The 12,466-nt window shown below is 41.2% G+C and overlaps 1 protein-coding gene across 3 annotated transcripts in view; it reads right to left on the bottom strand.

The window, feature by feature from the left end:
• The window catches only part of MPPED2 (metallophosphoesterase domain containing 2), a 108,779-nt gene that overhangs the window by 1,486 nt on the left and 94,827 nt on the right, over window positions 1-12,466 (bottom strand). For all 3 annotated transcript variants that reach the window (XM_055814661.1, XM_055814662.1, XM_005232628.4), the window contains exons 5-6: window positions 5,927-6,042; window positions 3,130-3,243 (exon numbers count right to left, since the gene is read on the bottom strand). In XM_055814661.1, the coding sequence (XP_055670636.1) occupies window positions 3,130-3,243; window positions 5,927-6,042 (230 nt within the window). The remainder of the gene's footprint in view (window positions 1-3,129; window positions 3,244-5,926; window positions 6,043-12,466) is intronic.

Below are 12,466 nucleotides of genomic sequence, written 5' to 3'. Positions count from 1 at the left end.
CTGTAATATAAACAAACGATACTGCCCGTGGGCACCTGTGCTGAAAGCTTGTTGTGGGATCAAGGCTTTGGAATAAAATTAATTCCTTCAAAATGACACAAGTTCTTGAACGCTGCCACAAAGGCTTGATTGAAAAAAAAACCCAACCAACCCTCAACGTACTGTCTTTGAAAGAACTGATGCTTTTGTTTTATGTATACTTTTTTCCTCCATCGAAAATCCCCTGTTGCAATTGAACACAGCAGAAACAGAGACAAAACCACACAGGTACTTTTTCTAATTAATTAGCGCGCTGTAGTTTGTATGTCTCTAATGTCTGTCATAAGAAAAAGACCAATCAGGAGCAAAAGCTTTAGAAGTAACTTCGATTTTGCCTACAAAACCCCTTCTTTGGGCAATGATCCAAAGCCAGTAAGCTTTCCCCGTGCTCGCCCTTATCATCCACCTCCTTGTCACAGGACTGCCAAGCTGGAGCTCATGCTGGCTTGTGAAACCTCAGAAACTCACTAGCAGGTTAAAGATATACATATATATATATATATATATATATATATATATATGTAAGTTATCTACCAGTGAAAATCATGACTAAGGAAAGGAATCTGCTGCTATAACACGACGGAGCCCTGGAGGTCAATGGATGACCCCTCGCTTCAGCCGAAAACGGAGGTGAAGGTTAAACAGATGACTGCTTTTCATTACGAAGGGATCTTGGTAACTCATTCCCAAAAGAAAACCAAGAAGCAGTGAATATTAATCACAGGCTTTTCAGCATGCCAAGGACTTGATCCTCAGTAACACCGTGGCGTCAGTTTCAGGATGCTGAAGACTATTCTCAACCTTCTAAACATCTAGCCGGCAATGCCCTTGTTCGGAGCATGTCTGAGGAACCCGCAGCAATGCCGGTGTTCCGCTGGCCTCCACCCTCTCCCGCTTGCCGCAGAGGAACAGGGCACACAGGGTTGTGCGCTCCAGTGATGTCAGGCAAGCGGAGCAAACTATAGCGACCCATCAACCGCACCACGCCTCAGCCTTCGTTCAGCAAATGTGAGCTGAGAAAATGTGGCAACAGAAGTACAGAGATACGGAGCAGGTAGAAGTTCTCCTCTTAGAGACATTGTCTCAAGGATAAGGAGACAGGGGCTCCAGTCCTACCAGTGCAAAAGGTGAGAAAAAGTTTTGCCATTGTTTTCAGCTGACATCCACAAAAAGCTAACGAAGAAGCTAGAAAAAAAAAAATCTAGGAAGAATTTGGCACCAAATAACACTACTTTAAAAACAAAAAAAATCCCAAAACAATAAAAATCACAAGTTTCATGGAGGAAGAGACCTTCCCATCACAAACCCGCAGGGGAAAAATGTTTTTCTTTTAAACCATTATGATACAGTACAGATCACTGCTGTCTGAAAGCTAAGATAAATACAGCTACCCACAGTGTCTATCAGAAAGAATAATCACTTCAGAATTGCTGCACTGTCCGCCTGTTTTACTTTATTTATTTAGACTGGCAATTTTGATTTAGATCATCTCATGGTGGGAAAAACCTTGTTTGCAGTTGTTCTTGCTTATCAACCAGGAAAAAAACCCCTGCATCACCTCCACTGATTTAATGGAAAGTGGTGCATGTTCACCTCAGCTGGAGCTGGATAAGAATTAATTTTGCACTATACGATAATGCTCTTAACACTTGGCTATTTCTTTCTGTACTGGAACAAGCCGTTCTTCTGTCTTCTGCATAAGTACTAAACAGGATTTTAACAACTTTGTTGGTATTCTCGTAAGAATTCATTTGAACATTCACTTTTAATATGTGCTGCCACCTTTCCTATGAGATTTAGATCTAAGGTGCTGCACGTGGTTCCTCAGTGCTTTCTCATAATAATGATCTTGTACATTAAAACACTTTCCTCTCCCATTACTTAACAGTATTACAACTAAAAGTTTCATCATCCAATGTGCCTACAAAGGCTGCAGGCACTTTACGTTTTAGCTGGAAGTCTTGCTGTACTCACTTATTATATGCAAGGATTAACATTTATACCAAACATCCAATCTTTTCCTGCATGCATTAGAAGACTGCTATTTGTGCCACTATACTACTTAAGGTCAAGTCAGCATTTCAATATATTATAAAGTCTATATTTACAGATACCAGGCATGAAACTCATTGTAGGAAGTCACAAGGGCTTCAGGAAAAACTAACACCACTAGCTGAGAAAGCTGTCCTATTTTTTATTTTTCTTTTATGAAATTCTCCAAACCTTTAAGCCTAAGAAGAACCTAGTTAGAGTCAATGGAGAAACCTCCAGGGGGGACAGTATGAAGCATTTAACGTGTAATTTCGAGTTCTAGGGTCACAAAGTCTTACACTCTCTCTCAGGCAGAACTCCCAGTGTTTGTCTCTCTGCCATATGAAAGCTACAAAGTCGTATTAAATAATTAAGTGTCTCCAAAACGTATTTTATCTCTCAGCCTCTTCCACTGCCACAAACTGAGCTTACTGTTTCTGAAGCTTCACACTCTGCCTGATCTGGTACTGACAGTGGGGAAATATCTCTTCCAAAATACGAGACTGCTGGGAGGTAACATACACAGTACAAAATGTATTGTAGGATGGTTTTAGAAATGTATGCAAAATGAGTTCTGGCAATCTCTCCTGACATCTGACTCAAGATGCCCTCCTTTCTGCCTTTCCTTATACACTGAGGGAGGTGAGCTGAGACAGTAAGTTGACTTCGATTTTCTTTTTTTTTTTTTTTTTCCTAGCACACTTCTTGGCTCCTGTGCTTGGAATAATGGGGATAATTTTCAATTTGGCTTGCAAGTGTGGGGAATCTCATCTGTTTCTCTAGCCAAGTTTGTCAAAATTTGAACTACTTTCAAAGAACCTGTATAGAACCACCTTTGCACAGTGAAAGATGTAGGTGGCTAAATGTAGCACACGTTCCTGAAACAGCCTGTGTCAATTCTGGCATGAATTTACAAAGTGCTGTGCATGCAATCACTCCCCTCAACTCCCTCCCTACTTTAGTTCAATATGCTGTTATCTATCCTTTGCAACACACCATCAAAATGTGCTTCTTTGAAATCAGGCTGAGATCAAAGAGGGGAGCAGTGCTGCTCCTTACCTTCATGAATCCCACCGAAGACATGGAGTTTGGGTCTTACTCGCCTCTGCACCGTGTTCAACAGCTCCACACAACCCACTCTCTGCAGCTCCTTTGGAACCCAGTCTCGAAAACCTGAAGGCAAAATGCAATCAATACTCTTAATTTTCTCTATTCAGGTAAGGTTTCACGTAGTCTTTCAGGAAGTCATAATTCATGGAAGGTTTATTACATTATCTGTAGTCGTAACCTCTCCATTAAAGCACACAATGGCTTTTAAGAAATGTTTCGCTGTCACTTTGTCTTGCTTAAGATTTCCTCCCTCCATCTGCATTAATATTTTTCTGGATGTGATTTTTTTTTTTTAAAAAAAACTATGGGTTTAAAGTCATCTTCCACCTTGAAACCCTGGGACATTTATTCCTGGCACTGCTGCAGATTTTTCTTCCCCTTCCCCAGGCTCTTACAGCAGTCAGCTTCCTGAGCCAGCTACATGGTTACTCCAGAAATTAAACACTTCAGGAAGATCTGATCTACAACCCAGTACCTCTGCCACCCCAAAGATTTAAAATACAGTCTTGCACATCTTCCAGAGGACCACAGTCTGCAAGTGTCAGGTTAATTCTGAGCCCCTGGTCACCAACCACAAGCAATGTAGCAAAACTGCTTAACAAGCTAATGCTAGTTGACTACATTGCCACTCAACCCTACGGATAATCTGGAAAAATGCACAAAACTTGACATCATGTGTTACAGAAGTCTGCTGCTTGGACTAGCGTTGACAAGGATCAGAAGGACAAGATGAATGAGGAGGAGTAAAAGGGCAATCAGGAGCCACATCCCACTGTAGCACCCTTCTACTGACTTTAGAGTAATTACACCCTCCGCCAAGTTTATCCCAGGTAGTAAAAACATGTTGTGGCATGAACTTGACTGAATTTTGGAGAGAACAGAGTCCAGTTACAGCTCTACCTCCCTTCATATTTACGGTATTTCAATGGAGCAACATTTCAATATAAAACGTGTATTTCAATGGAGGAAAAAAAAAAAAGCAGCATTTTGTCAATGCTATCATGCACGCTGAGACCTACGGCCCCTCCTTTTAGAAACAGTACTAACACCTAATCTGTGCCTGTAGTTAAAATACAGTGCCAACCTTTTGAAATTGAACCTCCATTATCTCCATCAAAACCAAAATTTAAGTACGCTTACTCAATTAAAGCACTCATTAGTGTCTGCAGCATCACAGCATTTCTATATGAACCCAATTCAGAGCAGATGAATTAGCAACCCATTTAAAATAGCACCCATGAAACATCATAAGCATGCTTGTGGGTTTTTTTGCTTCTTTGGGAAAATAAACAGATTAAAGAGTGCTATTCAAAGCGTTGGTTTGCAATACCCAGCACGATCCACCATCAGTGGATGGTGTATCGCTGCTTCATTGAAGCAGCATGCTGGTAGCTCTAGTTCAGATTAAAGAAAATTTGCAGATCATCTTAGAATATTCTCCAAGTAGTATTAAAAGAGTAACGAGGATATAAAAAGAGTGGTAAAGTATACTACTCGTCAAAAAACTTTCTGGACTTTTTTTTTTTTCCTTAGCTCTGCTTACATTGCTGACTCTTAACTTAATTGTGGCAGAAAACATAAGCATGCATTAATTCCTGACTCCATGGTCACCGAGAAGCTCTGAGCCAACCTGGTAGCACTTAAATGCTGTTTTATGACGGCACCTTGCAATTCTGAAAAGCTTTTTTTTATACTCACTACCATCTCAAAAGTCAGTGACTTCAAGTGATGATCTGACCCCTTGGATTTCAAGAGCTGACAAAATCAGTCTACTAACAATAACGGTAATGAAGAGACTGACACACTTTCTTATCTTGACAAACCCTATTTATAAAAGGCAGATGCTCAGTTGTGAAACCAACTGAAATATTTAAAACACTATCTTAGACTGCTTGCCACGTGTCTTAAAAAATAGCAGTAAATAATATAAGATACTGTCTTGTGGGGTACAGGACAGGGAAAAATAGCAGGAATTTTCAAATGGTTTTAGTGTGGGCTTCAGCAGCTTCAGAAACTGAGTACTCCTGCCTCTGCTGAATGATCATCCTGGTGTCTTTTTAAAGCCATTAGAATGTAGTTTAGAACTTAGAATTAAAATGGGTATTCAGTAAATTACTCACATTTACCAAGCAAGCAAAATTAAACTAAATGAAAAATTCAACTATTTAATGAAAAAAACAAATCATGCATTCATGGAGTTGTGCTCACCTGTCATTAGTTTGAGTAAGGAACAATTACCTAAGAACATAATTTTACTCCTTCACAGGTTTGCTATAAGCCAATTAATATCCCTAAAACGACTGTTACATATTGTAAGTTTACAAGGACATTATCAAGGAGAAGATGTGACTGCATACTCCTGTACTCTAAAACCTTACGGTAACATGTCACTGTAGTGGAAAAAAGTTTTAATCAGTTTCTGCAAAATTGTATGGCATTGGCAAATATTTGTCAGATGAATATTGTTCTTAAATAAAATGTTAAACTATACCGGCTACAGACTTAAGTATTTGGTCTTCCCTATCTTGAGTTTAACAAAAAAACTCTTATTAAGAAAACACCTTATTTCTTATTAAGAAATCTGCTAAGCCAAAACATCACTTTACATTTCTTCCAAAAAGGCTTCTTAACGCATAGGTTTGAGTTAGGGTACAATTACAGTAGAGCTTTTAATATTATTAATTTTGCTTATTTGAAAGTAAAATTCTCATGCAAAAAAATCACACACAGTTTTTGTTTCACTTACCAAGGGGAGGTCCATGTGTCATTAGTATATCAATTCCCTCAGGAATAAGGTTCCACTTGTCTAGCAAAGACTGACCTCTGGGTAGGTTAAAGCCCCATCCATTAAACCATGGTGTCCTTTGGGGGAAAATAAGACAAACTGCATCAGTATAAAATCAAAATCTCTTCCCTTCTCCAATTTTTCTGAATTAAAACTATTTCTGTGCCTCAGAGGTAACTTGCAGACAGCCTTTTTGAAGGGGATACCTCTAAAACAAACTGGTTCAAATACACACACTAACCTATGTGTTTGAATACAAAATAATATCCTAGGCTCTTTTGGTACTTCAAGAGTATTCATCTGTGGGGGCATTTACTCACTAGAGAGAAAGGGAAGCAAGTTAAAACAACACAGTCCAAATTTAAAATGGGGTTCTTTTTTCCCTCCCCAAAGTTTGAGGATGTTTAAACATAAGAACACCTTTCTTACGTTACCTACCAAAAGAAACAAAAAATCTCAAAAGCGTTTTGGAGGCAAGAGTCTATGTCTCAGGGCACAGGGCAGCCAGTGGGTACCAGTCCAACAGGGAGGCTGGGATGCAGCGGCTGTACGCACCATCTGCACTGCAGCGGATCACTGCACTCAGACTTGCTCCTTTCAGTACTTTTAATATCAGAACACTGTTATGTAACTTGGCTTTGAACTCTTGAGCCTCCTAGAGGTCTTGGTCACACAATGTTTAGTCTCACAATGACTTATTAATTTGAAGAGACCATAGCATTCAAAATTCATGTAGTATTTCTTAAGGAACACTGTGATCCTCAGGCTCCTCCACCATGGCGTAGCATTGTTCCAGACATTGGTTCATGCATCAACCCAAGCACATAGTGATGAAAAGCGAACCTTCTAGGAGTACTTTTTCAACGTATAAAAGCCAAACCAAGTAATTTTAATGCAGGTATATGATAATTAAGCCTTTCCTTATCAGGGGTACACAGAGCAATTCTTCTAAAGAGAGACTATAATATTCACACCTGTTACTAACAACTTTTTGTACAGCTGTTACAACTGTACTGATTTTGTTTTCATCCACGTGTGTCTCCTAGAGCTGGGGCAACAGATTTGGACTTCATTCTCTAGGTAGGACGCTCCTGCCCTAGCCCTAGTTCTTTGGGGGCATCTTTCTGAGAGCTCAAGCTCCTCCTGCAGCCTTCACTGTACTGCAGTTCTGAAAATCAGAAATCAAATTTGGGGGAGGAAAAACCAGCTACAAACCAACCTCAAAGAAAAGCATACCTGTCAAAAAGAGAGAGATCATGAAGAGTCCTACACAATTTCATTATGTGATCTGCCTCCTGTACCCTCTAAATTACACATTCTTTCAGCCCCAAATACGCATTTAAGTGGAAATTTCCTGATGAGGTTATAGCGTCACTTTTTATTTTTTGTAATTATTTTGTTTTCTCCAGACAATAGTTTCACCAATGAAGATTATACCCAGTTATATGTATGGTCTGAATTCCTGACAATGGGAAAACAGCAAGCACTGCTAATATAGGAGCGGGAAGGTCACTAGAGCCATAGTAACAAATAATAGACACATCCCATGTGGTCCTACGGAACTAGTACTTTATACTACACACACATAAGAACTCGTTCGACCTAGCAGACTTCCTGGATGCTGGATGAACGGTAACAAAAGACGGGAAAATTAGATGTCAGTTAAACATTTCATGTGAGCTATGGGTTCCTCATGTGCATAACAATGCAACTTCACCTCTCGCCGCTGGCTTACTGTGCACCCACTGACACACCTAAAACAGTGCCTAAGTTGTAAAGTAAGGTCAGTGTACCTCACAGGAGGTACGCATTTGTATTTCTATTTGCATTTGTATGCAACTGAATTAAAACTGAAGAATGTGTCTTACCTTTAACTAAATCACAAGTGTTTCTGCTTTTCTCCGACTGACCTTCTGAAACACGTATCTAAATTTCCTTTCCTATTCTGTTCCTAAGGTTTTAACATATCAAGATTATTGTAACCTTCAGGGCTGCCATTAAAAGTTAAAATACGGTTTGGCTAAACATTCAGCTACTTAAAAAACCAAACACAGAGCACATAGGTTGAACTTTTTCACTGTCAATTAATGACTCTTTCCCCACTTGCATTTCTCCTGTAGATAATACTGTAGTTACTACACTATAGTTAAACCTGAAACATGAAACCACATCTGTGATCTCTCCGGAGCTCTTTGGAGACTACAACCACAGAAAAACCTGGATTTGTCTGCAGGTTTTTTTATTTTATTTTCTTCTGAAGCACTGTGGGAGGAGGAGGGGAACCAGAGCTCCAATATATTCTTCGTTCACCAGAGCTCTGTAATTAGCTGTGACTAATGGGCACCACCTGGGAATCCACTTGTAAGAAAACTTTTGAGAAGCCTTCCCCATTATGCAGCATGCACATAAAAAAAGATGCTCGAGTACTTAATATTTTCATCGGAAATAAATAAATAAATGGAGAAGAGAAGGTATGGCTGGAAGGACACCTGGATTACAGACGCAGATTTCCAGCATCTAAAGCATGAATTCTTTTCCTAAATCTTCACTTAAAGCAAAAACTGAAAAAGAAATCCTTGCCTGACCAGGCACACCGAAAGTCCCTGCGTTTCTGAGATAGTTCAGACTTCCCCAGAAAGCCAAGAAGAAAGAGGACACGTTCAGAACACCACCAAGAGAAACAGCTTTATGGCACAGATTCAGGTTTAGATGAGATCACAAGGAAGGTCACCCGATGTTTGCACTACACTGTGTTGTGGCACAGACGAAATGGAGTTGATGTACTGTGAATCCCGTGAGCGGACAGATGAATAGCTGTTTATCCCCAGCAAACTTTAAATGTGTGCAGGAAAGACAAAGCCTGCACTGTAGGTAGGCAACATCCTATCAAGGGGCATTGGACAGGGAGATTTTACTTCTTTTAGTGCCCTTTTTTGCATGCATAGCAGTTAAATAGAGTCGCTCTCAACTTCTAAATAATTTAGAGGGAAAAAATTGTGCATGTAGTTATGTGCCTTCTGCAGCGTATTCTCAAGCTCATTACTCACTGGGAGAAACCACCTCCTATCTAGGCAGAAATATTTATAATGAACTTTGGCTGCACCCACCTGTGGTAAGTTGCAATCAGGTGCAAATAATTAGAAAGGCTACTCAGCCATTAGTAACCATATTTAAGATCTGACCTATTTTTCTTTCCTGTGAAGTTTTAAGTAAAAGATTTCAGTTACCTCCTACAACCATTAATAGTATACTTCATTTTTAAGTAGCTGGCAAGAAAAGAAAGCTATCAGCTGTTGAATAATGCCACAAGGGAGGTGCAGACGTAAAAGCCACAGGGACTAGTAATGAGAGATTACAAATGATTTTGTCATTTTACATTTGATGGACCAGAACACCTTCTCATACCCAACACCCAGCGTGATGCAAGTCCCGCTTGCTCAGAATGTCAGCCCGTGTCCGGGAGAACCTAATTGAGCCTCCGATCGTCAGAGCCACGCCGCACTCCACAGCATCCTTCCTCCGCCATCAAACCGTCATGATAATTCTTGATCCCCCACTCACCTGACAGCTCAGCCCTCCCCTGACTGCAAAGCTCCCTTATCATTTAGGGGTAGCAGTTATGCTGGCACCAGATGTGACACAGGGAATATCCTCATGAAAGGCAGACACCTGGCCCATCGTTACTCTGTTCAGTTTTTCATTTCCAGGCAGGAATCCCCACAGATCCCCCTCCACCTGGCGTTTTGGAAGTTACAGTTTCTGCAATTAAAAGAATGCTTATGCAGTAGGCTGTGTATTATCTTCACACCCTGTGCTGCGAGAGATGCAGACTTCACTTGACAGAATACCACGAAGGAGGGGATCTTAAGCTTTGCGACAAGACTCACTCTCCTTTTGCAGGTGCATTGGGAGAACCCCCTGGCAAGACACACAAACCCATCTGCTTTTAACAGCAGAGAACTGCCTCTTCAGCAGGTGACTGGAGCTCCCTTCTCCCAGGTTACTTTATATGGTTTTACTGTTTTACTATTATGTTAAAAAAAAGCCAAAACCACAACAAAACGCAAAAAACCAAAACCACAACAAAAAGCCCCAACCCGACAAAATGAGCACAGTGATGGAGCATTATTTTATGGCACAAAATTACAACTGCTCCTCAGTGTGTGCACCTCAGAAGCAACACCATCACATAAGGAAACAGGAGGCACAAAGCCATGGCCAAGTCCATCCAGGTGATAAAGGAATTTCACCTCCTTCTGGAACTTAAACATTTTTAAAGGATAGTATATCCTGCTACCTACTTTCATCCCTCCTCTGGCTCATGAATTTAATTACCTGATCCTCAGAGTTCAAGAATTCAAAAGGTAAATGTACAACGGGACCTTCCATATTCAGCTTTTCCTTTCACTTGCACTAGTAAATCCACTTATTTCAATAGTTACTTCTAAACAGGATTAGAATAAATAAACTCTCTCATGGGTTTTTAATCCCATGTATTCATTCATTTTTAAGGCTACCCAGTCTTTTAGGAAAGCTTCAATTTTATCCTTAATCCAATGAGTAAGATGCACAGGAGGCAAAAATCTCCGTCTGTTTCCTTCCACAGGGTAACAGCCGAGGGGGTGTCTGAAAGGCATCGCAGCAGGAAGCACTTCTGCACAACTAATAAACAATAACAAAATGCTCTTTATTTTTGTCAGCATTCGAATGGAACACACAGACCTGGCTCATGAGAGAGACAGTTCCATTAGGAGAACAGAAACAGTGGGACAGGACGCCAATGTGCACTCCTGTACTCGTTCCGTTACAGGACTAGCTCGCAAACACATCCCCAAAGGATCTATTACAGCCCCAGATGGGAACGGAGGCAGCGCAGCAGCTAGCAGAGAACAAACCATGGAGCAGGGGAGGGGGGGAAAGTGACCTTTGTGCACAGAAGAGAAAAGCCTTTCAATCCTCCTCCCTCCGCCCCGAACGCCACGCACAAATGTTTGCCAGGGCAGAGCAGCACACGTGCCCGTCTCCATTCAGTCAATGGACAGAGCGTGCCTAGTGGGAATACACAAAAAGGGATTGTAGCGCGGGCGAGGGAGAAGGGGAAGAAGGAGACCATGTGTAATCATGGAAACAAAAGGCTGAGGAGGGCAAGTGCACAATGTATTAAGGAAGCACTTTTTACAAGATAAGAGCTTCTTTAAAGGCTCTGAAACTTGCCTTCAGTGCTACAAAAACAGTATTTTTTTTTTTAGTTAAGCTCCTTCTTATAGTGCATATTCAAATGCTTTTTCATAACAACCACAGCCAGGAAATCTTAAAGGCTAAATGATTTCCTAAATGTGCTCATTATATGCAGTGTTGTGATATCAGTAAGAGGCACAGGCTGGTGGCTCGAGCTGTAGTTATTCCCGCTAGCATTTACCTGCTGTACCTCAGTGTCCCATTTAGAAAGTGAGGGCAGTAACACAGAACCGAAGAGGCATCCCGGGGTCTGGTTCCTTGGGATGTTGCTTACCGTGCATCTTACATCTGCTGAGGCTCTCACAAAAGCAGGTTACCAGTGCTGTGATGGTGTTAGCCATGCTACTGTATCTTCCAGCCCTCCCCACCCCCACCCCCCACCCCCTGTTTTATCTCTCACAACTTACATAGTATAAACTCCAAACACCCGATTTATGGTTTATGTTATAAACACTCGGTTTAAACAATCACAAAGCATTTCAGAAACATAACTCCCACGCATCCACTGTGTCTGGAGGGAAGGTGTCCACACAATGCCATTTCCCTAGGAAGCAGTCTTCCACGACGACAAGCTGCAGCAACCACTTCATTTGCTACAGGCTAGTGTGAGCTGGCACACTCCTTGCACCCAGCTGTTCCCCATTTCTCCCTCGGATTGTACGAACTGATTACTGGAGGCTTAAGCTTAGACTCCTGTCAGATAGAGACCTGTGCCTGGATCTCAGGGAGATATCAAAGAAAACGTTAGGACCATTCAGCACATTCCCTGGATGTGCTGATCTGGACCAGATTATCACCTGAAGGATGGACTGATACAGGAATCAATGCAGCTTTAGCTGTCCATATGTCTGGAAAACGGTACATGAAAAGAATTCCATCCCACACCTTGCAGTTCTTCCCTCAGTCTCTGCACATCTCTGCCTTTGCTGCCTCCAGGCTGCCCAGCTGTTACTGACTGGTAACTGAGCTCTAGACCCCAAATCTAAAGCCTGCTACCTCTGAGGATACCTTTCAGCATTTGGTTTCTCTGCCGGCCCATACCAACCACTGGCAACTTCTGTCCTGTGTCTTGGATGGTTAGCGATGCCTTTTGGCAGATGAATGTCCATTCAGTTCACATGTTTAGTGTTAACAGTACAGTACTGTGTTAACACACAGTATTTAAGACCACAAGTCGTCTTCCGTGGGGAAGACATGTTCTTTTAAAAGAAGAAAACAGAAGCAAGTTGAGTAAAGAAACTCATAGAAATACATCAGGGTTTA

This window comes from Falco peregrinus, chromosome 9, assembly GCF_023634155.1.
Source record: "Falco peregrinus isolate bFalPer1 chromosome 9, bFalPer1.pri, whole genome shotgun sequence".
Classification (NCBI taxonomy): Eukaryota; Metazoa; Chordata; class Aves; order Falconiformes; family Falconidae; genus Falco; species Falco peregrinus.
This window is presented reverse-complemented; position numbering and strand designations above follow the sequence as displayed.